This window comes from Gobio gobio (assembly GCF_949357685.1).
Source record: "Gobio gobio genome assembly, chromosome: 10".
Taxonomy (NCBI): Eukaryota; Metazoa; Chordata; class Actinopteri; order Cypriniformes; family Gobionidae; genus Gobio; species Gobio gobio.
The window spans coordinates 33,934,791-33,959,250 of NC_137116.1; the positions used below are offsets into that span (position 1 = coordinate 33,934,791).

At 36.8% G+C, this 24,460-nt stretch overlaps 2 protein-coding genes across 3 annotated transcripts; one reads left to right on the forward strand and one right to left on the reverse strand.

Annotated features, from left to right (window-relative positions):
- Positions 1–1,269: 1,269 nt before the first annotated feature.
- Positions 1,270–14,725, reverse strand: mthfd2l (methylenetetrahydrofolate dehydrogenase (NADP+ dependent) 2 like; the record flags this gene model as incomplete). The annotated part of the gene is given in 9 exon segments (XM_079826842.1): positions 1,270–2,204; positions 5,082–5,207; positions 5,701–5,793; positions 12,841–12,948; positions 13,240–13,392; positions 13,615–13,737; positions 14,067–14,251; positions 14,585–14,641; positions 14,643–14,725. Coding segments are annotated over 9 exon segments (1,044 nt in total). The 3' UTR covers positions 1,270–2,088.
- Positions 12,052–24,234, forward strand: lipg (lipase, endothelial). Of its 2 annotated transcripts, none has more exons than XM_079826840.1 (10): positions 12,052–12,150; positions 19,546–19,730; positions 19,948–20,127; positions 21,548–21,659; positions 21,769–21,993; positions 22,091–22,333; positions 22,442–22,562; positions 22,711–22,935; positions 23,027–23,122; positions 23,214–24,234. In XM_079826840.1, the coding sequence occupies exons 2-10, from the start codon at positions 19,569–19,571 to the stop codon at positions 23,224–23,226; spliced, it is 1,377 nt and encodes a 458-aa protein (XP_079682966.1). In that variant the 5' UTR covers positions 12,052–12,150; positions 19,546–19,568; the 3' UTR covers positions 23,227–24,234. The 2 variants fall into 2 exon arrangements, with proteins under 2 accessions (XP_079682966.1, XP_079682965.1); XM_079826839.1 differs by lacking the exon at positions 12,052–12,150 and adding an exon at positions 17,643–17,960.
- Positions 24,235–24,460: the final 226 nt, after the last annotated feature.

Sequence of the window (24,460 nt, forward strand, 5' to 3'; positions counted from 1 at the left end):
CCATGGAAACGCCGCCCCCCCTCTCACAATATAGTTCCCACGTCCCTGGTAGTGTGTGCGCTGGCTTTAGCGGTGCATTCAAGGGCACTCATAAAACTGATGTTTGTTTTGACTGCCAGAGTTGTATGCAGGGCGAGCGCGGAGAGGGGAAATCTATATCGTCTATATCGTTGCTTTTTTCGATAGTAATATCTTGAAAGTTCATATCTAGATATAGATACGATAACAATATATCGTTCAGCCCTAATAGCCAGTCTGAAAAACACATAGCCCCAGGACGTTGGGCTTTGCGAGTCCTGGCCCATAACGTTACAAGCCCGAGTCTGATCACGAATGAACCAATAACACCTCAAATAAAGGAGCCTGTGACAGCGTGCTAAGGTATGTAATCAATAGACATCAAATAATCTGTAACAATGCAATACTATCACATATAAAAAACATGTTTTACTCACATAAGTGTGTTGCACCGTTCCTGTCGGATCCAATATAGAAGGCACAGCATTGTGTTTTAAACTCAAAGTCTGCAAATCCAGTCTTGACCTGTGTCTTGTTTACAATCGATTCTGCACGGAAATGAAGCGAACAAACGCACAATGTCTTATGCACATGTGCTGGAACTGGCATGTTTATTGCTCGGTAGCACGATCCGTTTAGCTTCAGGAGTCGGTGAGCGAGATTGAGCATTTTCTGGGCCTGGTGTCTAAAAAAGCTTTTCTTTGACTAACAAGGAAGTTTTCAGCTCCAAAACTTACAGGATATTCTTATATCACAATGAACTTTTATATATCAAAGGAAAGTTGATTTCTCAATTCATCACCCCTTTAACTTCTTGAGCAATTTGAGCTACAGTAGCTTGTCTGTTTGATCGGACCACACGGGACCCACGTGCATCAAGCCTTTGCCGCCCATGACCCTGTCACCGGTTCACCACTGTTCCTTCCTTGCACCACTTTTGATAGATACTGACCACTGCAGACCGAGGACACCCCACAAGAGCTGCAGTTTTGGAGATGCTCTGAACCAGTCGTCTAGCCATCACAATTTAGCCCTTGTCAAACTCGCTCAAATCCTTACGCTTGCCCACTTTTCCAGCTTCTAACACATAAACTTTGAGGACAAAATGTTCACTTGCTGCCTAATATATCCCATCCACTAACGTCATGAAGAGATAATCAGTGTTATTCACTTCACCGGTCATAACGCTATGCCTGATCGGTGTATGTTGTCCACCTTATAAAATGTTATATGGAAGCATCAGATATATTTAATTCAATGTTTTTTATTGGCAGTTTGGATGTAAAGGACCCCAAAAAATTATATAGAAACTGTTGGATGACAAGAACATGCCATAAATCACACTAATAAAATAAATAAATAAATAATATCAAATATTTTATGGCGATAAAAATTATAACTATATATACAAAAACACCCATTTCTGCATAATAAACCATATGTATACATAATACCTTGAATAGGTAGATGAATAAATAAATACATATTAAATACAGCAGCATCCTTGTGTTATTTTTTGCTTTTTTTTTGTTCTGAATTCAAACAAAATTTTTGTAATAATTTCCTGAGAAATGTGTTAATGTCCTTTAATCCCTCGCGTCTCCCTCAGTGTTAACAGACTCATCTGTCGGATATATGAGAACCATCTATTAACCTGCCATGAGGCCACCTGTGGAGCAGCCAATCAAGTGCTACCGAAACTCTCCTGTCAGTAAAAGACTTCCGTCTCCACTGATGCATTGTGAGGGAGGTAATATTACACTAGCACAATAAACCCATTTTTTCTCGTCAAAATAATAACACTGTCGCAAAGGCAACAGCGAGGAGGCATCTCTCTAATCTTTCCAGAGGTAAGAAAGAATTAGGGTGTAGTCACTGTCATAGACATGCATGGCTGCCGAGCCAGCTAGAAGAGCCTGTTACAGCTTGCTGATGGGCAGGGAAGGAAGTTGTAGGGGAAGCTTGCAGGGGCTTGCGTTTATAATCAAGATACCGATAAATAGTGCCAATTAAAATATCCAGACTGTGAAGTGTTTGCATCTTGTCCACCTATAATGGCAGGTTTTGTGTTCAGTATGTTGGAGCATTTTTGGCAGCAGTGACTGTGTTTTTCATCACCATGGCTATGGTCATTGGGCCGACTCCTCCAGGCACAGGAGTGATGAATCCAGCCTTCTCCTTCACAGCTGATTAAAGAGACAAAAAACAAACCATGTCTTAAATAACACTCTGAGAACTCTGTCTGAGCCAAGTATTTCTTTTATACTTCTAAGAGAAAGAGTATAAATCGTGTTGCTAAGCGGATACTGTAGCCAACGAACACACAATGAGCTAAAAGCAGAGCTTAGAGGGATTGAGAAATGATATTAGATACATTGACTGACGTTCATGCAGGATTATTCTTAATTTTAACGGAATAAATCACTCAAAAAGAATCGAAATCCTGTCATTCCAAACCCATTTGACTTTCTCCTCCTTTTGAAGTCATATGACAGCTTTGTGTGAGGAAAAGTCTGAATCTTGACATCCACCATAAGTCCAATTTATGAACAAATCCTTTTAAATCAGATCTTTTCAATAAATCAGCTGAATTTCAATGACTCAGTTCTCAATTTCAAATCACCCATTTCCTTAACTTCAGGTGAAGACGTGTACTATTTCACATCAGCTTGATGATTTGTTCATTCTGAACACAGCCGCATATTATAAAAGGGTGTGCACAGTTATGCAGTTAGGTTATTTGATGTTTTTTTTTTTTTACTCTGAAATAGGTCACTTTAGTTTTCAGTGGCATTGCATAGATCAGGGGTCTCCAAACTCGGTCCTGAGGGCCACTGTCCTGCAGAGTTTAGCTCCAACCCCAAATGAACACACCTGAACCAGCTCATCAGTGGCTGAATCTGAAATCGCCCACTAAACCCTCAAATAGGGCATTATTTTAGGGGACAGCCATTTGTACTGGTGTCCGAAACCATAGGGGACGCTATTCCAATCCCACATTGCACCGAAATAATGAGTGTACAGCCGATGTACACTCAAAGGCTGTCCGACTTCACACACTCCTTTTCATTCACTCCTTCAAGTGAACTATATTAGTGGATAACGTAGGGAATAGTGATTAAGGGTTCAGGGGGCGATTTCGGATTCAGCCAGTGTCTTACAAGGCCCTAGTAAGACACTTATTAGCTGGTTCAGGTGTGTTTAATTGGGGTTGGAGCTAAACTCTACAGGACAGCGGCCCTCCAGGACTGAGTTTTGGAGACCCCTGGCATAGATTGTCATTTTTACATTAAAGGGGTCATGAACTGATTTTTTATTTTATAATGTTCTCTGAGGTCCACTTATAATGTTATCAAGATTTTCTACATCATAATTTAGAATAAGCTCTCTTCTAATCTGTTTTTGACCCTGTCTTTCAAATGATCTGTTTTGATGGGCGTGCCACATTGAAGACTTGGAAGTAAATGCCTGCTGCTATGATTGGGTAATAGTTAGGAATATTAAAATGATTTTCAACATCCCCGCCATTACATGTATAGAATTGTTTTGAAAACTTACGATGTTGAAAAATATCTTGTTACATAGTTGATTTGCCAACAATGTGAAACATTTATCTGTAGTACATATTATGGGTAGTACATATGCTTTATTACAGAGATGACATGCAAGAATTTTTTTTTTTTCTATCAATTTTTTCAATCAATTTTTTGCAAATTTGTTCCCTCGATTTATAAATCATGTGCACAATGTACTATTTTGTTCCCTCATTTGCTAAATCGTCCACACAAATCACAAATTTTTTAAAAATCGATTTATAAATTGTGAGCACGATTTAGCAAATCAAGGGCACAAATTAGTAAACCATGCACATGATTTAGCCTACTATTTTTTTCCTGCATGTCATGTGCGGTCAAGTCTTGGTTGTGGCAAATCAATTTTAAATACTTGGAGTTAACACAGCTATAGTTGACAAATGATAACTTGCTGTGTTTGGTGTAAACGGAATTAAGAATGATTGCACCATTATTTGTCACCCTGTCGTTCTTATAGGCTATTCATAGTTCATCATTTTCAATAAAGTGAAAGAGGCGTTCTTTCGTCGCACTATGAGGTCATAAATAATAAATAATGTGACAAAATCCGAAACGAGCCCTTTAAAGTTCCGATGATTTATATAAAAAAAATTACATCACAAAACAGCTGTTTTAACAGGGGTGTGTAGATATTTTATATCCACTGTAACTAAAATAAGGAAATAAATAAATTGAAGTGCTAAAATGACAAACTGAAATAAGAATAAATATTAAATTAAAATGGCAAAAGCACAAAATACCTCAAATATTAATGCTATAATAGTACACTCTAAAAAAATCTTAAGACTTTTTAAAAAAATTTAATTAATAGTGAAATTCCTCAAATTGAATTGATTAATCCTTACTTATTTCAATTGAATAACTGAACAATCCTTAAAGCTGCAGTCCCTAAGTTTTACCTCTTTGTCGCCATCTCTTTTTGAACCCTGAAATTGCAGTTATTTGTGGAGTTATCTTCTTTACGTGGGTTGTGCATCGTTTTGAACTTTCTGGATTACAAGCTGCCATCAAAATGACAAGTTTAATTACATTCCAGCTGCTGTAAGAAGAGGCCACAAACGCTCCGCCACCTGCAGCATCCACGTACGTGATATAGCCTACTAGCTCGGACTCCTTTATGTATACAGATGTGACGTAATGACGCAAAGACGAATGGCGGAAGCTCGTATTTCCCACGGAAAGCTACCAGTACCACTCAAATTAGAACACATTATTACAAGCTTACCGTTGTGAATCAGGCTAAAGTAAGGAGAATGTTTTGAACACTGGCTGGTTATGTACTTGCTCAAAAAACTGCAGCTTTAAACAATTATTCAATTAAAGTACAATACGTAAGGATTATTCAATTAAATTTGATGGAATTTTACGGTTAATTAAATTACGTAAATCTTAGAAAAATGCTTAAAAGAAATTTGAGAGCTTATAATAAAAATAGTGAACCAAAATCTAAAGCCGTCATGTGTCATATACCTTCAAAATCCACATCTCCAACAAGTCGAAGTTTACCAGTGACAGGGTCCTGCATGCGGTTGATGCCGACATCAATAACTGCAGCTCCCTCTTTTACCATATCTGCCGTTATTAAGTGAGGCACACCTGTTACAAATTTAGATAGGCTGTTCAGAAAGACACATTCTCTAAAGAACACAATATTGTCTTATTAATACGTATACAGTCTACATTTTGGAGTAAAATACAGATCATGTTCAAACTCATTCCAACCTCATTAGTTTTGTATTTCTGTTAAAATAAGTGCACATCTGACTTAATATGTTGCATAACCAAAGACTAAGTAAGGGATAATATAGTCAGCTAGTCATTATTACAAAATGAACGCCAGCAAAGTACAGTTCTTATCTTATCCTGAAGGCGTTTATTTTGAGATAATGATCGGCTTACTGTACATTATCCCACTTATTGCACGGCTACTTACCAAATAAATGATAAATACATGGACGTAATAATAAACGAATAAATTAAACAGTTTGGCAGTCATTACACACAAATATTTGACCGCAGAATGCAGCTATTGGCCAATAAGTATCAAGTATTCTAGACAGCCGTGTAATAATATTACAGAAATCCTGACCTGCAGCCGCAATCACGATGTCAGCCAGACTGGCAAGTTCCTTCAGTTGTGGTAGAGGAGTGAATCTATGAGCCATGATAACTGTGGCATCACCTGGGAGATATAATACACATCAGGATTATTTCAGCAGGGGAGTCTCAAGAGAAGCCCGGTTATCCCGGTATATTTTTCTGTCGATATGAAAAATCGGGTACTTTTAGCAACATAGTGGGTGAATTATGCCTTTCTCCACTGACGTTCTATGGTGTTAAAAATGTTTCAAAGGATGAGATGGCGAAGGGGAACATGGTTTGTGTAACATTAGCAACACATTATTAGCTGTTTGATAACATAGTCAAGCAAAAGGCTAATCATATTAATTACTGTTATGTGTCTGACGTTGTAAAGAGTGATACTATTGTGCAGCATTTACTACAGTAACCTGAGTAAAAGTTGACTGAGTGGATCTCTGAGCTGGAGTGAGTGAGTGGAGGTGGGAATCATTTGGATATTCATGGATCCGCATACTAAATAAAGCAAGGGTGAAGAGTTACATTCAAGCTACTTTAAGGCAGGAAAAAAAAACGTTTAAATATCTCATATTGGTGATCAAAGAGGAGTTTTTAGGGTCCATTTTTTTCCACATTAAAGTGCCCCTATTATGCTATTAATATTTTAAATGAACACTCCACTAGCTAGCATGTCCCGAGTTAAAGTGATCCAAAAAAAAAAAAACCCACCTAATTACTTCTTGTGGCTTGCGTATTCAAATAGCGTACAAATAGCGATGCAGATTAAGACTAGGCGATTTCCTAGGCAGATATTGACTTGAGACTATATTATGGGGAAGCACAGGCGAAGCACTGCTACTTGGGCGCAGAGATTCATGTGTTGCGTGACACAGTGCTTCGCCTGTGCTTCACCCTAATATAGTACCAAGTCAATATCTACCTAGGAAATCGCCTAGTCTTAATCTGCATCGCTATTTGTACTCGTTGTGAATACACAGGCCACAAGAAGTAATTAGGTGGGGGGGTTTTTTTGGATCACTTTTACTCGGGACATGCTAGCTGGCAACATAGAATTCCATTCATTATTCTAAGCTAAGCTAGCGGCGACCCTGCCAAACTAAAACAATGCATGCACTGAGACAAAAATGCATTTGCCCACATATCTAAATGTAGGAAAGATGTTGAATAAGCCCTATTTCTAAAAACGGTGGAGTGTTCCTTTAAAGGTTCCTAATTTTGTTTTGAAGGTCTCTTACAATAGATTTACATGCATCAAGACTCAAATAAAAAAAAAACTTTACTTTTCTCATAATATAAATTGCACATCACCTCATTTCTCTTATTTCTGTCTGAAAACGGTTCGTTCGAAGATTCAGTCCTCTCTAAAACGCTCCTTTCCGCGAGCCTACTCTGCTCTGATTGGTCAAGATGGCCCAGTTGTGACTGGTCTTAAAGTGCATGTCAGAAATGAAACACCCATTACCATATATGAATTTCGTTTTTTTACGTATCCATTCCAGCGCGATTCTGTCCTCATCCTTTTGAAGTGCATGCAAAAGTAGTAGATACGCACTGCTGAGTCTTCTCAACATGTCAACAACACAAACCAAAGCTACAACTACAGTGTTTGAGGGCGGGTCAAAGTAGACATTGTTCGCGGGCAGCCAACGAAGACAATAGACTTGGTCAGTGTCGTGCGTGGGGGAAAACAATCCATTCCCCCTCACTGGAAAAGCACGGTGTTAACCCAGTATAGCCTATGCAGAATCACTTCTCACTGAGCCGTGTTGGGTCGGATTGTCCGTACAGTATCTGTGACTGGACAAACAATCCAACGGAATTGCCAGAGGTGTAATTTTCTCGTCAAAATGCATGCTGCTCCCCCAAATAGGCATGACATGCCTACTTCATAAATCACCCAGTCTTCTGATGGAAGACGTTTATTAAGTGTTCCTGAATTTAATGGATTTAAAGTATGTATCACATACATTTAACGTTTTAAAATGATCATAAAATTTGTATTGTGATCATTTTATGAAATGAAATGGATATTTTTCTGAATTTGCTGTGTGCATTCATTGCAAAGGGTGTTTGTTTATGTATAAGTTTGTTTGGGCTAGAATAAAAACATGAAATGTGCAGAGACTAATGTCAAAGGTTAATTTACCACAGTACCACGTTTAACAAACATTTAAAAATCTGTTAGTTTTCTGTTGTCTTGCATGCATGTAGCTTTATCTGTTTCTTTATTCGTTTTTTTCATGTTAGTACAGCAAATTTGGAGCTGACATGTCAGTGTCACAATATTATTAAAATTACTGACAATAGCAACATTTTTGATAGTAATGATGTGACTGCTTGCATCACCAGCGGCTACATCCAGGGTTCATTCTGTGAATTTGTAATTCGCAAAGATCTCACTCCCCTTCAACAAGCAATGTGACTGGGTTGTTGGTTTATTGATCAAAGTTCTGAAAATGTGCCTTTTGAAATCATGTCACAAGGAAAAACAGCTAAATAAAAACAGACCATTTTGCTTTTCACAGGATGATCAGTTTGCAGAACTACTTGTACTTTCGAACCATATTTGCTTTTTTATAGCAACCGTATTCTTCAATAGACTGGGTGATTTATGAAGTAGGTTATTATGTTGTGTAATATTTGGGGGAGTAGCATGCATTTTGACGAGAACATGTCATTCAACTGTCATACCCTCCAGGGACCCAGAAAATATATATATTTTTTTGAATTTAGTATTTTTTCATATCATTACATTGTTTAGAGCATAAGAAACAAATGGGGGAAAAAAAAGTTTTTGAAAAAATATACGTTATTTAAATGTTATGATATGTCCTCTGTAGTTGACACCAGGACTCAGTTGTTTAAAAAATAAAATGACATGAAATGAAAAAACAATGGGATTTATTTTTCATTCACCAATCAATTTTTAGGTTTCATGGTTTGTTTTAAACAAACTTTGTTTAAAGATGATTCTGAACTATGTTATGAAATTTATAATGAAATGCATTGATATACCATTTTACTTTATTAAATATGTGGTTAAAATGTCCATATGTATCTTTACATTGCATCTAATTTGCATATTAATGTGTTCTTGGTGCAAAATGTAATGAAAAAAGAAGTGTAATAATGGGATTAATAATTGGCAACATTTTCATTATAATATCTAATATTTCATAGGAATATCGATATGTAATTTCTTTCCCTATTCACTTGTTATGTCTCCAAAATGCCTGATAAACATGACTTAACTCCTGGCGTCCACTACAGTGAAATAAATGCCCTGTTTTGTAACAAAAAGTCATATTTGATTAGAAACCCCATTACATTTTCCTGAGATGTTGATTTATAACAACAAATTTGAAAATTAATCTGATTTAAATTATAATTAAAAAATATTATCATATTTCCATAAGAGTGCTAAACCTTAATGCCAACCGTTTTTAAAGACCAAGAAGAAGTTGTTGTCCTGATGAAACCTCCAAACATTTGGTATCTCTGCAAAGCCCCGAATGTGCTCTTTACAGGACATCCAGACTGTGACATGTGGCATGTATGATGTCAGAGAAATTCACTAAAATATAATGTCCACTACAGTGGACAAAAGTCTATTCCTGGGTCCCAGGAGGATACATGTAATGTGGCTATATCAGTTTGTAAGCTTGTGATTGTGCCCATCCCATAGTTAAATAAAGAAGACTTTTTAATGTTTTGTACATCAATAAACTCACACATTCTTTCGCTATTTAATAGCTCATTTTGAAAAACTTAACGATAAGTTGACTGCTTTTTGATGCAGTTCGAGTCCCGTGACAAGAGTTTATATACATATTGTTACAACAAGTATGACTATATTGGCGTTTTTGTTAAACAAACTTTTGCCATTGCCATTAATCTCTTATTCGTTCATCTTTTCAATAATACCAGCATCATGTAGTGCAAATGTTTAATTGTAATGGACGTATTGCACCGGCTTTTGGAATTGACGAATGGCTCCGTCTGTTTATTCGGCAGTATAAAACTTCAGATCAGGGTTTTTTAACTTATTAGAGCAACTTTTCGGCATTTCACCAAGCAAAAATCCATCGTAATCATTACAAAGAGTAAAGATCAAGCGCCTAACAAGGTCTACGCACGTTCATTCGAATAGCTTGTTTTCCCCCTTGTTTACTGGGCGTTCCCAGTAATGCCGACCAAGTCTATAGGCTGTCATTATGCAATTTGTTACATTGCTATGTAGGTATGTAACAGGAAGAGAGACTGGGATTGCTGATGACTCGTTTCGGCAGTTGAGAGACGATTCTTCTTTTTGGGAGACAATAACTTTATTTGTCACGCACTTTGATCTTTAAAACTTTGCAGACCTTTTACATTCACAAACAGCTATATTACACACTGCATGAAAGGGAATATTCGAAAAAGCATAAGAGGGACACTTAAAAATATTCCTAATAAATGCTGTTTTATTTAACATGAAGCGGGTCATGGCGTGACCAGTATCAGACTATTCACTTTATCTCAGTATTTTTCCAGTATATCTAAAATCAATGTTCTAAACACTTCATTCACATTTAATTATGTGCAGGCACCAGGAAATTCATACCACTTCACATTTTTTTCATGCCACGTTCTCTTAAAAAATGTAAATGGTGGGTGGTTTCTGTCCACCAGCAAGATTGTGAAATTCCTAAGCAGAAATTCCCAGAAAGTGTCACTTCATCCCTACATAAACCAAAAGCTTTTGAATTTGGCTAATTACGGCTTTCATTCTGTGGAATTGACTACTACTCTATGCAAATAAGCTTATACTGTATGATAGGAATGTTCACTTTTAATGCAATGATCATCACTGTCAGATTCTTCAGGTAATATCAAGTTCATTTTTATTACTGTAAGGTTATGAGTCATAAAAAAATGGAAGCGGATTTTATTCAGGGCTGCTTTTTTCATTGTGCAAGGAATTTCTTACATGTTAGAGCACAAACCTACTATCAAAATGATTGATTTCACAATTTATGTCTTGCATTTCACCCATTGAAATCATCTTGCACATACCTAATCTTAATCTTTGATATCTAAATTATTCTCGTCTAGCAATTATAAAGTTCCAGAAAGAAAAAAAAAACATCCGGTCTCTCCTTTTCCTTTATTCCTAGAAGCATTATTTAATAATGCCAATACTTTAAACGTCACTTGAGTTTAAACCTGAACTGACCATGTTTTTGGAGATATGCCAGTGCAAGTGATGATGCAATATCCAACTTTTTCAATGTAAAAACTACTCGAAACTATTTAAGTATAAATATGTATAATATTAAAAAAAAAAAAAAATTAATTACTTTTAATCATTGTTTAGTACAATGCAAAATAATAGACATTTTCTATTTTTCACATGAAGTATAAATGGGTTTTGAAACATAGAAATATACTACAACCTATTATATATTTGGTAAAACCTTTTTACAATAAGGTCTCATTAGTTAATATCAACTTTCTGATAAATATATTTTTACAGCATTTAATAACCTTTAATGTTAGTTAATGAAAATACAATTCTTCAATGTTTGTTCATGTTAGTTCACGGTGCATTAACTATTAACAGATACAACTGTCAATAGATACTAATGTCAACAAATTGAAAGTGTTACAATATATATTTTATATATATATATATATATATATATATATATTATATAAGTAGACGGTTAAGTATTAAAGATGGTTATCAGTAGTTTTCATGAGAAGGTTATTATAGGTTACTGTTAAAATGTCAACATTTATTTTTTTGATAGTAATGATGTGACTGCTTGCATCACCAGCGGCTACTTCCAAGGTTCATTCTGTGAATTTGTAATTCGCAAAGATCTCACTCCCCTTTAACAAGCAATGTGACTGGGTTGTTGGTTTATTGATCAAAGTTCTGAAAATGTGCCTTTTGAAATCATGTCACAAGGAAAAACAGCTAAATAAAAACAGACCATTTTGCTTTTCACAGAATGATCAGTTTGCAGAACTACTTGTACTTTTGAACCAAACATGGTTGATAAATAACAATGATACAGTCATCATAAAATCTAGCTTTGAAAATAAAAACTCCTCTGAAGCCGGCACAGTTTCCTTATATTTGGGAAATGTAATTATAGGTGTAATTTCTTCAACTTAAAAGTTCATGAACCTTGTAAGAAGAAAAATTATTGTGTATTGGGTTAACTGTAAAAATTTGCATGAAATGAAAGTTGGTATAGTTTTTTCTTTTCTATTGTGAAATGGCTTCTCGAACAGGAAAAACTGTGGGGCAGGACTTGCTTTTGTCCATCTGGAATTGATTGGATCCTTGGATTATTGTAGTTTGCTATAGCTGTGATCTCATGTGAGTGACAGGTTGTCTCGCCCTTGCACCGGTAAACGTGTCATCAGAGAAGAGATGTCATTGCAAGAGGTAGGGGATTATTTTGATTAAAGCTACACTGTGTAACTTTTTTGTTTATTCTTAGCTAAAAACACTTAGTTTTTTCAAAAATATATGTGCTCATTAATGTATATTTACTTCTTTCAAGTAATAAAGTATTCTCGTAAGTTTATAATATGCCATTGAAAATACATACGGGTAAGGGGTTCGAATGCGGGTCGCCATGTTGCTCCTCCATCTTGAAAGTACATTAGCCAAGGAGGGACATACCCGTAAATTCAAGCTTCGCCTTTCGCGTTTTAACACTCGATGGCACCGTGTCGAATGTGGACGAGGTCGAACTGGAAGCCATGTTAATCTTGGACTAAATCGGCCACCGTAGGAGTTAAAACGAAATCGGAATTGAGAGGAACAGAAACTAAAATTCACTGGATGGTCATATACCTTTTCACCACTAGATGGGGGAAAATATCACACAGTGTAGCTTTAAAGATAATAAGGGCGCACAATAATAAAAAAAAAGGAATATTCCATAAAAAGCTTGAATTTAGATTTTAAGGAATAATATTGCAGGATGCTACTTGGCACGCAAAACTCAAAATAAGTACAACTTAAGTGTGTATCCACTGCACATGTATTTATACTCATAGGAAAATAAGAATAAAAAACCTGTTTATCTGCAGGCAACAACAAAATACAAGTATGGAAATGATATCTCACCTCCCGGCCGTTCATGGTTTCTATCCGAATGCAGAAGCATTGCAATAGGCATTCCTACATTCTTGGAGCGTCCAACAACAAGCACATTTCTTCCAACTGTTTCAATGCCTGAACAAAAAAAGGGACATAGAATTTGAGTAAACATTAATAACTCGCATTCACAAATGCCCACGGCATGGAAAAAAACATCAAAAATACAGATACAATTGCAAAACAATGTTTTCAAACGTTTAAGTAATAAAAACTGACATCAGATACTGTTGTTACACCTGCTGCTAACTAATGTAATCATATACAACCCGATGACATCTCTGCTGGAGATGCAATATGAGAGCGCTGAGAAACTGACTGTATTTACATCTTGAAGACAATTTGAATCTCAATTCTCTGAAAGCTGACCCGTTCTCCTGATGATTTCCCACACTGCCGCTGCTGTGGCTGGCACCATGCACCTCTGGTCCAAGCAGAGTTTTCCAATGTTTACTATGTGGAATCCATCCACATCTTTTTCTGGGGCGACAGCATTGCATATGGCTCTCTCGTTGATGTGCTCTGACAAGAGATACGTTTAGAACATTAATCACAATAAATAAATTCAGCATGCTGTGTTTTATTACACCAAATGAAATAACTACAGCACTTTTACCATTAGCTTTTGTTTGTTTCAATGAATACAGTACAGATTCTATTCATATTCGAAATAATTAACAATCAGCCAAAAAGCATCAAATAATTACAGAAAAACTATTTACCATTAGCAGTTTCACATAATACCTGGAAGAGGGAGTTGGACCAGCAACCCACTGATGCGTTTGTCTCTGTTGAATTTGTCGATCAATTCCAATATCTCTTCCTGAGATACTGATGATGGCCTGAAGATTGTACTGCTTGACATGCCTTTTAAACAAGTACCATTTGAAAAAGACATTAGTGAAATTATGCGTCATATTGTAATTGTAAAATCACAGCGAGTTCATGTAAAATTCTATTTTCACATCTCCAAATGTGAAATGTGGCTCCAAGAGGGAGGGGACGTTATTTTAAATGAATTTTTAAAAATAATTATGTGCATGGATGAATCATTTATAATAAATACTGCAATATTACGTTAAAAAAATATATATTTCATGGTGACTTTAAGACTTATGGGGGGCCCATAGTTGCCCCTAGTTGAGAACCACCGCTTTAAAATGCTGAAGTTTATATTGACTTTGTGTTTTGCTCACCAAGCTGCGAAGCCGTTCGGGTTTTGTTTCTCACATAAGTGTGGCTGGCATGATCATCTCCAACCAGGACAACACTCAGATGAGGTCTCCTGTTGCCTTGGGCCACTAGTTTTGCTATATCACTCTGGATTTCTTTATGGATCTGCCGAGCAAGTTCTGTCCCTGAGACCACAGTGGCAACATATCTATGCGACAAACATAACATATAATGTATGTAACAATATACCGCGCTAGACATAATTACAATGCACCTACAATATATTTAAAAACCTGCTTGACTATCCCATTGACAGTGTCTATGACACCCACATGGTGGCGGAATATTCAAACGCAAAAATTTGATGAATGAATCGACCTTCTGAAACAATGGCTATATGCCCTGTATGTCCTGTTTATATGGATACAGGCTCAAAAAACATGATTATGTGCGGCTCGGTAAGATAACACGCGTGCTTTGCTTATAAACGCATGCAACCTTTAACTTATCTGAACCAAGGGGGGGGGGATACAGTTCTAACCTTTTCAGTGACTGACAAAAAGGGCTTCTCCGGTTGACTGTTTTCAGGTTAATCCATTTTTGATAGCCGACAATGCTGAAAATATGATGTTAATGTCTGTATTCTAATATAATTTACTGTTAATGCAGTGGAAGCTGCCATAGTAACTGATCACCTGCTCCTCACAGCTCGCGCGTCACGTTAACAACAAAACGATTTCCGGTTCTGTGTTAAACACGTAACACGTCTGCAAAACACAATTTATGCGTGTTTCACTATGTGATATAAAACTATAACATCAAAATAATAATTTAATGAATACACGTCTATAAATACACCGGGAAAATCGAATATAAAAGCCAGCACAGTTCTTTGCAATGAGGTTTACACAGACAGAGCCGTCAGAATGCCATCAGGCATATGATATAAAGATCTGATAAAAGTCGTGAACATAAAATATTCTTAAAATATATAATTTTTTAAAGATTATATTATATTCTGAATATATTAGAATATTTTCTGAATATATTCTAACCCAAAGTGATAAAGTCAAGTCAAGTTTTAAAGTGAAGCTTTGTTTTGTAGTTAAATTAGTCCTAAATTAGATTATTTAGCTTATTTATTTATACTTAATATAAACTTAATTTATAATTATATATATTTAAAGATATATATGGGTTTTAAAGATTCTAATAATTTGGAAACCACCCATATTTACTGTGGGAAATCTATCGTTTTACCTAAACTTTAACTCTTTTCTTTTGCTGTCTTGTATGCACTAGTTTTTCCTTCAGGAAATGCAAATCTGGATTGTATTATGTGTTGAAACTCAATAGGCCTTCAGAGAGCACCTTCTAGACCATTTACCAAAGTGTAACACACCTTGCTTGGAACAGGCTTAGTAACTTTTAAACTGCTTGTTGCTCTAGTCTAAAATGAGTCAGTCAGTGTTAAATACACAAGGGGGGAAATGGAACGATCCAGTTTTTTAAATGTGTTTGACCTATAACTTTAACCCAAATATATTCTTACATAACATGGCAGATTGCAATTTTAGTTATTTTAGTAGCTACATTAATTTTAACTAAATTAAAATGAGAAATGTTACTTTGGTTTATCCGGTCCTCCTCGACCTGCTCCCAGTGGGATTCGAACCGGCCAGATTCGAAAGGACGCTATAAAGACCGGAGTTGAGCGTGCTTCTTGAGTCCAGGGGATTGAGGTTTACTTACTGTCCTATGCCTATTACACTCACCCCTATACACCACTCCATCCGGATCACGGCACCAAATGTAACCGGTCCTACTCAACCCGCTCCCAGCGGGATTCGAACCGGGGTCTCTGGTGTGGGAGGTGGGCGCGCTAACATGGGCGCTAAGGACCGCAGTCTGATCGTGCTTCTTGAGTCCAGGGGAGTGAGGTTTACACACACAGCTCTTACTGGCCTACATTCGTTACACTCACCCCTCTAAACCTCACTCCCATCCGGGTCATGGCACCAAATGTAACAGGTCCGACTCGACCCAGTCCCAACTGGAGTCGAACTGGGGTCTCTGGCGTGGGAGGTGCTGGCAGGCCCGCTAACAAGGATGCTAAAGACCGCAACATAGTGTCAGTCACTAGGGTGCCTCTTGAGGCCAGGGGGAGTGTGATTTACCTTCATAGCTCTTACTGGTCTATGTCCGTTACATTGGCAACGCTAAAATAAATGTACATTTTTTAGTATTTTAATTCAGTTAACGTTTATTTTATTTCAAGTAATACAAAAATAAATGTTATGGTTTTCAGTTTTAGTTAACTATATGACCCTGATGCACAGATTCGTAGCTGTCGCATTCTGTAAGCTTGCATGAGGTACAATAAAGCCCACTGCATTACTGTTGCAGGAAATGCTACATTTGTTAGTCTTTTTTTTTTTTTTTATCTTAGAATTAATGTCCTGTTCATTTGATGAAACACTAAGTTACTAGGTCAATGTTTTAATGTCCAAACACCCAACTTCTACGCCACAGACAGAATGTGGCTGATGAATAATGTGTTTTTGTTAAGCTCTATAGCTCTTTAGTATGCAGCCCTTGTCTTCTATGCACAGGCTTCATCGGGGGGCTTTCTAAAAGAGAAAGCACTATAAATGGAGAGAAGGGGCCAAGCTTTTTCTATATGACCCACTTGGATTTCACCAACATCCAGTAGTCTGTTCTAATTTTATGTTTGCCAAAATCATCAGACAAAGTTTGTAATCTTGTCATTTCTGGCCAACAGTTGCCCTTTTATTTTTCATCACATAAGACATTTGTTGTCCTCTGATGAAGAAATTAGTCTTTTAGCCTAAACAACTTGTGAATGTATTTTTGGAAATGTCAAGAAATATCTCATGGGACTACTGAATATTTATCAGAGAAGGTTTGTTTTTGAATAGCATTGAAATGTTGACAACATGGGCCTAAACCTAGTGAACATTTCCAACATTACTGCCTAAGAAAAAAAGAGGCAGTTCCTTGAATTGACCTCATTGACCTCATAGTCTCATTAAGGGAATACTGTTTATTTGAAAAGATAAATAATTACCAGTGTAGTTAATGTGGAAGAGTTTTTTGAGTGAAAGTGGAGTGAAATCTTCTCATATAATAAACATTATTCTCAAAAGGGGGATTCACATAATTTTTTATATTTACATATCATTTTGGGGGGTAAAAACTCAATAAAACTCCACTTCCATACAAATCTGTTTATAAAAATGATATTGTAATTTTAGCTTGAACAACGTTTTTGAAATAACAGCAACTGCCAGGCAAAACAACCATTTATGCGCAACATATTATACTCCCCTACATTAAAAACTCAACAACAATGACCCCAAAAGACTTTAACACATAAGCATCCCATGTTTGTATAGGCAATATTTGTAAACAAGCACAGTCATGTGCAGGGCTGATGATGGCTTGTTAACCTTGGGTATGCTCCGTACGTCATCATTGTGCACGAGCCCGGGGAGCATAGGGTTAACAGTAGCGTGAGAATTCAATGCCAGTCTACAACTCATTCAAACGCATATGCCACGCCCTCGAACGTAGATACAGGGGCTTGACCAATTAGAAGGAAAGAATTTTGTCGTAGAGATCTGCCGATGGTCAGATGACTGAAAAAAAACTATTTAAAACTCTAATGAGCAACCTGATACAGGTTCATACACTTTCCTGGCACCTCTTGTGAAGGATTAATTCGTAAAACTTCCTCAGTTACTAAAGCTTGACAATAGAATAACGAAAGTATTTTACAGCTCTGAACATTATCATGGTAGAAACACCTATAAGAATTGCAATTTGCTTTTGTTTTATCCTGTGCCATTCATTCAGTGCCATAGCCGCTGCACCCGGCGAGCACGCGCCATTAAAAGGTAACTTTACTTTTAAGTAATTGCTATTAACTGATTTTAAATACTAAGTGATTACTTTAGTATGTAAATTCCTCCTTGATTTATATTTTTTAACCTTTCTGTTTACAATCATTCTATTCACGGACGGTGGCTAACGTTACAGTCACTCCGATTTCATGCAAACTGTTGAGATGTAGCTAAAGTCTCCCATTCTCAAAATGACTAACTTAACTGTTACATGAATGAAACTGTCAATGAAAAACACAAACAAAAAAATGAATGACTTGAAAGTTAAATATCCGCTTTCTTTGACGTGTCGGCGACCCACAAAGGTAAAATCCGGACAATCCACTTTGTGTTGAATGTGCCTTTTAAACAAACGCCCAAAAGTCCAAGTTTTATCAACTGTCTGTCTGCCGCGTTGTCGACCGCAGTGACTTTGTGCTGGCAACTGCATGACTTTTAAACGACTTTCTTGCATGAGCGGTGGATTTAAATAAACAAAGCAATTATTACTTTAACGTTTTGTGAAAAAAATAAACGTTTGGAATACCGGAGAGTGACGTAACATATTGCTATAACGTCTTTTACTCGGTGTTTTTGCTCGATTTTATATAATATTCCCATATTTTATAAACGTAAAGATAACATTAAGTTTTAAATATTAACTTCATTGTTTGTGTGTATGTAATAGGATATAATATATAGGATATATACACAAACTAACATTTAGGGTGAATTCAGGGTGCTTGGGACAAGCAGTGTCAGAAAAAAAGTGTCAGAATCAACCTGAATTCACCCTATGCACATGTATGTGACCCTGGACCACAAAACCAGTCATAAGGCTAAATCTTTTTGAAATTGAGATTTGTACATCATCTGAAAGCTGAATAAATAAGATTTCCATTGATGTTTGGTTTGTTAGGATATGACAATATTTGGCTGAAATGCAACTATTTGAAATTCTGGATTCCGAGGGTGCAAAAAAAAAAAAATCATCGCCTTTTAAAGTTGTCCAAATGAAGTCTACCTCTACTACTAATAATAATACATTTTTTATATTTTTACAATAGGAAATTTACTAAATATCTTCATGGAACATGATCATTACTTAATATCCTTAATGATTTTTTGGCATAAAAGACAAATTGATCATTTTGCCCCATACGATGTATTGTTGGCTATTGCCACAAATATACACGTGCGACTTGAATTCTCATTTCTAATTGGTTAAACTTATGCCGTTTCAGTATTCCGGCAACTTTTCAGCCCAAGTAAGGAAAAACCGGGGTGTCATCCTCTTGAAACGGCGGCGTGGACTGTTTATAAACTTGTAAACTTACTTCCCAAATCGAGACTATATTTGGCATTCTTACAATGTCCAACTGCTTCATAGAAAACAAGTTCTGCTCTCGCTACAGTAGCTCAATTGTTCCAGCTAGTCATTAAAACGAGATGTTGTCACAAGACTTGCCATGAATGAGCTCGAGCTCAACACCTTATGAAACAATTAAGCTCTTTGAAATGCCTTAAGTACTTGGTCTTTCCAGTATTATTGTTTTGAGATTTTACATAAACTCATTCATTATTTTACTGATCTTTCTAGATGATGCCAAAGATCATGTCTCTATGGATCCAGCGCTACTTCATGACCGAATCAAGTACAACATGCGAAAGTCTTTGGATCTTGAAGACTACGGCTGTGACCTCCAACCTGGGAAAAAGGAAAGCATTGAAGAGTGTGGCTTCAATGCCACAGTCAAGACCATTCTGATCATCCATGGCTGGACGGTGAGACATTCCAGATGGTCATTTTAATATTGGATTCGACCATAAGTCCCCATAGCCTTAATCTTCAGAAAGTTTCAAATTTATCTTTGAAGCAATGATGGAGGTTATCCAGAATCGCTCTTTAGTATAGCAATACATTCACTTCTCAGGTGTAAAGAAAATATTGGAATTTCACACGTGATTGCTGGTTTGGTAAAGGGTGTGGTATCTTTCGCAGATGAGTGGGATGTTTGAGAGCTGGATGCACAAGCTGGTGGCTGCTGTTCGGCGACGCGAGTCTGAGGCTAATGTGATGGTGGTCAATTGGCTGGACCTGGCCCACCAACTTTACCCTGATGCCGTCAACCATACCCGACGGGTTGGGCAGAGCATCGCTACCGTTTTGGACTGGCTCCAGGTATGTCTATATTATACATCCAGCTGGGTGTGTTTGTTTCTCTTTGTGTGCATTTGAGAGAACTGGCAACCGTGAAAACTCTGCTTGTGGCCTTGTGCATTGGTTCTTTGTTGGTGTTATTCATCTTTTCTCAGGACAGCAGATGTCCTGGTGAAGTACAATTTGTCTTTTCCAGATGGATCAGTTTTGTTTTTTTGTTGTGAGATGTTGGGAATTAGCCCAACACATTATGGGTATTCTCATGGAACAATACATATTCATGCATCAAAGCTGTGTTCCTTAGACACTTTACACAGGAAAAATGCAAGCAGTGTAACGGAGCAGCTGAGCATATTAACCCCCCACACACGCGCACTGATGCCCCAGCTGGCATTGAGCATGGTACAGCAATGATGTGCAAAAGACATAATGACTTTTTTACATCTCAAAGCTGCTCTCATCAGCCTTGTGGCATCTAACAAAAAGCTAGAGCTTTTCCCCTCAGATAAACAAAAAAAGTATTTTTCTTTTTCTTTTATAGAACATTTCACATTTTCAAGTTGGTTTGCTGAAGCAAACAAATAAATACGTTTTATATTGAGCAATACTGTATGTATTATTATTATTAGGTTTTGCAGGATTTAAAAATACGTTTATAACTTTTCCATATTGGATCGGAAAAGCCAACCTTCTGAATTTAGATATAGACGAAGCAAGCAAATAAACATTTTGCCTATTTAATTTTTATTATTGGCTGATAATAATTTGCAGAATTTCAGCTTTTAAATTTAGTTTGAAACAACAAATAAATATATGTAAATAAGCAAATAATTAATACAATTATTAAATTAATACGCTACATTTTTCAACTAAATGTCCATATAAATATAATTATTAAACTAAATTAACCATATAAACTAAATTACTGATCTAAAGCCAGCACTGTCACTGTATGATAAATGAAATGAACTGATGACATCACCGTTTGCTCCGGAATGGCTAGACGGCTGAATAAAATTCTGTTGCATTGTTTTACACTGTAAAGCTGCTTTGAAACAATCTGCATTGTTAAAAGCGCTATATAAATAAAGCTGACTTGTCTTGACTTGATTATTCTATTTCATATTTATTAACATAGCAGTAGTAGTAAAATTATAATTGTTGTTTATTCTTAGGAATCTGTAAATACTGATCATCCCATAATGATGAAAATAAATTTCTATTAAACATATTTTACTGTACTGCAAAGTTTTTCATGTAAATAGACAATGGTTTTATTCAGAGATGTTTAACTGATGTATCACCTGAAATTTCTTGTTTAGTTTTGTTAATTGTATGAATTATGTTGTTTGTTCTGTTTTTGCCATGAAAATAGCCTTGTTGCTGACACGGTGTAAATAAATTAAATAATTAATTCTTAATATATGTCTATTTTTGATAGGAAGAAGAGAAGCTTCAACTTGAGGACGTGCACATGATTGGATACAGTCTTGGGGCTCATGTTGCTGGATATGCTGGAACGTTTGTAAAAGGAAGTATTGGACGTATAACTGGTGAGTTTTTCTTTGTTGGACATCGTGACTGAAACAAAGCTTTGGAATTGCTCCGTCTTTTTGCACACAATGAGGCCTACATATCTAAATATCTGCCCTTTTTGAATAGGTTTAGACCCAGCTGGCCCCATGTTCGAGGGGACCGAGTCCCACAAGAGGCTTTCTCCTGATGATGCAGACTTTGTCGACGTCCTCCACACATACACACGAGGAGCTTTGGGAGTCAGTATTGGGATCCAGGAGCCTATTGGGGACATAGATATATATCCCAATGGTGGGGATGTACAGCCAGGCTGTTCTTTAGGAGATGTGCTGTCCACTGCTGCTGCGGGAAGTGAGTACTTCAGTTTTGTTGCTGTTTTGGAAATTCCCAACTCTCTTTTCGAGGTTGCCAACCGTCATTTGACCACATCTGTCTTGTCACCACACAGACTTTGTGGAAGTAATGAAGTGTGAGCACGAGCGGGCAGTGCATCTTTTTGTGGACTCCCTCATGAGCAAGGACCACGTGAGCTACGCCTTTCAATGCACCGGCCCTGATCGCTTCAAGAAGGGCATTTGTCTCAGCTGCAGGAAGAACCGCTGCAACAGCATTGGTTACAACGCCAAGAAAATGCGTAAGAGGAGAAACAGCAAGATGTACCTGAAGACTCGGGCGGACACGCCTTTTGGCGGTAAGTGATTCTAGTGTCCTTTTGTTTAGAAGTCACATGTTGTAATGATGAGTCACTGAAATGTTCTATTTGCTTGTTGCGATGTTAAACTGTTTATTTTCTCTAAAGGTTACCACTACCAGATGAAGATGCATGTGTTCGACAGGAAGAATGCAGATGAGTCCGATCCCACTTTCTATGTCAAACTACACGGATCCCATAATGATACCAATAACCTCAGTGTCGACATGTAAGCACCTCATGATTAAGATTATATTGCAAAAATGTCTTGCTCCAATTAACTGGTAAACCTCATTAATATGGGTTCTTTTGAATATGAATGCAACTTCAGTAAGGTTAAAATCTTTTTTTTTGACCTGGCTTTTCTCTTCACACAGTGCTGAGGGAGTTGGTCTAAACCTCACAAACACATTTCTTGTCTTCACGGAAGAGGACATCGGTGACCTGCTAAAAATTTCACTCCGCTGGGAAGGTCCTTCCGATTCCTGGACGTCCGTATTGAAACACATCAAGTATTCATTCTGGTCCTGGTCGAGTACACAAGACAAAAAAGTTCTGGAGGTTCGGAGGATCCGAGTCAAAGCAGGAGAAACGCAGAAGAAGTAAGTCTTGGTACTTCTTGGTTGTGAATTTCCGGAATGGCTTTCTTTTTATTTTTGACTGTTTGTTAATGTTATATTGTTGCTTTCACAGGTTCACCTTCTGTGCTGAGGAGACTGAGATCTCGCCAGGGCAAGAGATTACATTTGTTAAATGTCGTGATGGGTGGGAAGTAAAACCTAGAAAACGGTATGCATGTCTACTATTGACATTTGTGCATTATATTATTATTATTATTATTATTGTTCACATTATATTAATATTTTATTTATTTTTGCAGATTGCACTACTGAGAGGAAGCACTGTTACCCAAGGACCCAAGGCGGCACAGGGCCTGAGCACTTTTGTTTGTTTTGATACACATTTGTTGGGAAAAGGCACCATATCTGTTTCGGTGGGTAGATCACAACTCGTGCTGCTCAAGTGGCCAGCTCAGATGGGGGATGGCTGGTTACTGGACTTGCTCAGGGCATTTTTTTTCTACCAGTGGGCAGTTTTGGATTGTTTGAGATTCTCGGTTTTCATCTTTTGGTACTATTTGTATGTTTTCTATTGCATTCAGATTATCCATTTTGCAGATCTCAGACTCTTCCTTAACAACGCAATGCTTGTTATATATATTTTTGTACGTTTTTAATTTATGAAGGAAAAAAAAGCACTGTAAAACCAAGCTTATTTATCAACCTAATGTACACCTTGTACCAAGGCATAAATTAATTCTCTCCCAAGTTATCTGGTGACCACTTTTACATGCGTCTGTGGATTTCAATAGAAGGCTTTTATGTGAATTCACAGTATTATTTAAGGTCAGAAGAATGGAGAGAGCCTGTCTGTCTTCGTAAAAACGTTGCACATTTCTGTGCCTTGTTCTGTACATGTTTTATGTATATAATGTTTATATAAAGAATTTGTAATAAAATTACTTCGAATTCATTTCTGTAATTTTATAGATGTTACTGGTATGATGCATTCTTTTAACAAATGTGTTTTGAAAGGATGAAGTATTATTAATACTGAGTTGAGCTGTATTTTGCATATTTATTTTGTATAACTTAAGTTGATTTGTATTTATGCAACTTGAGTAGGTTCTAAAATATGCTGCCATCCAGAATCTATTTACTTGCCTAAGGGACAGCCTCTGCCACGGAAATGATAGCGAACCGTGACTTGGCAACTTCAGCTTGTAAATCTCATGGCATTCCAAACCGGTATGACTGACTTTCTTCTGTGGAACACAAAGAATTGCTAGTTGCTCTTTGCTATTACAGTGAATGTAAAAGATTAAAAAGTGTCAAGAAAGTAGTTAAAATGTCAAATTCTTGTTATATATTCAAGTCTCCTGTGTCAGTGAGTTAAACCTGAGAACAAATCAGACCGGTTTTGCGAACTGGATCAGTCCTCAAAAGATCCAACTCAAAATTGAGTGATTGGTTCATAAATCAAACATTGCATTTATTATACTTGTATGGTTGCATTTATTTAGCATCCTTTTTGATACTTAACTTCAAATTCATTCATGAACTTCAT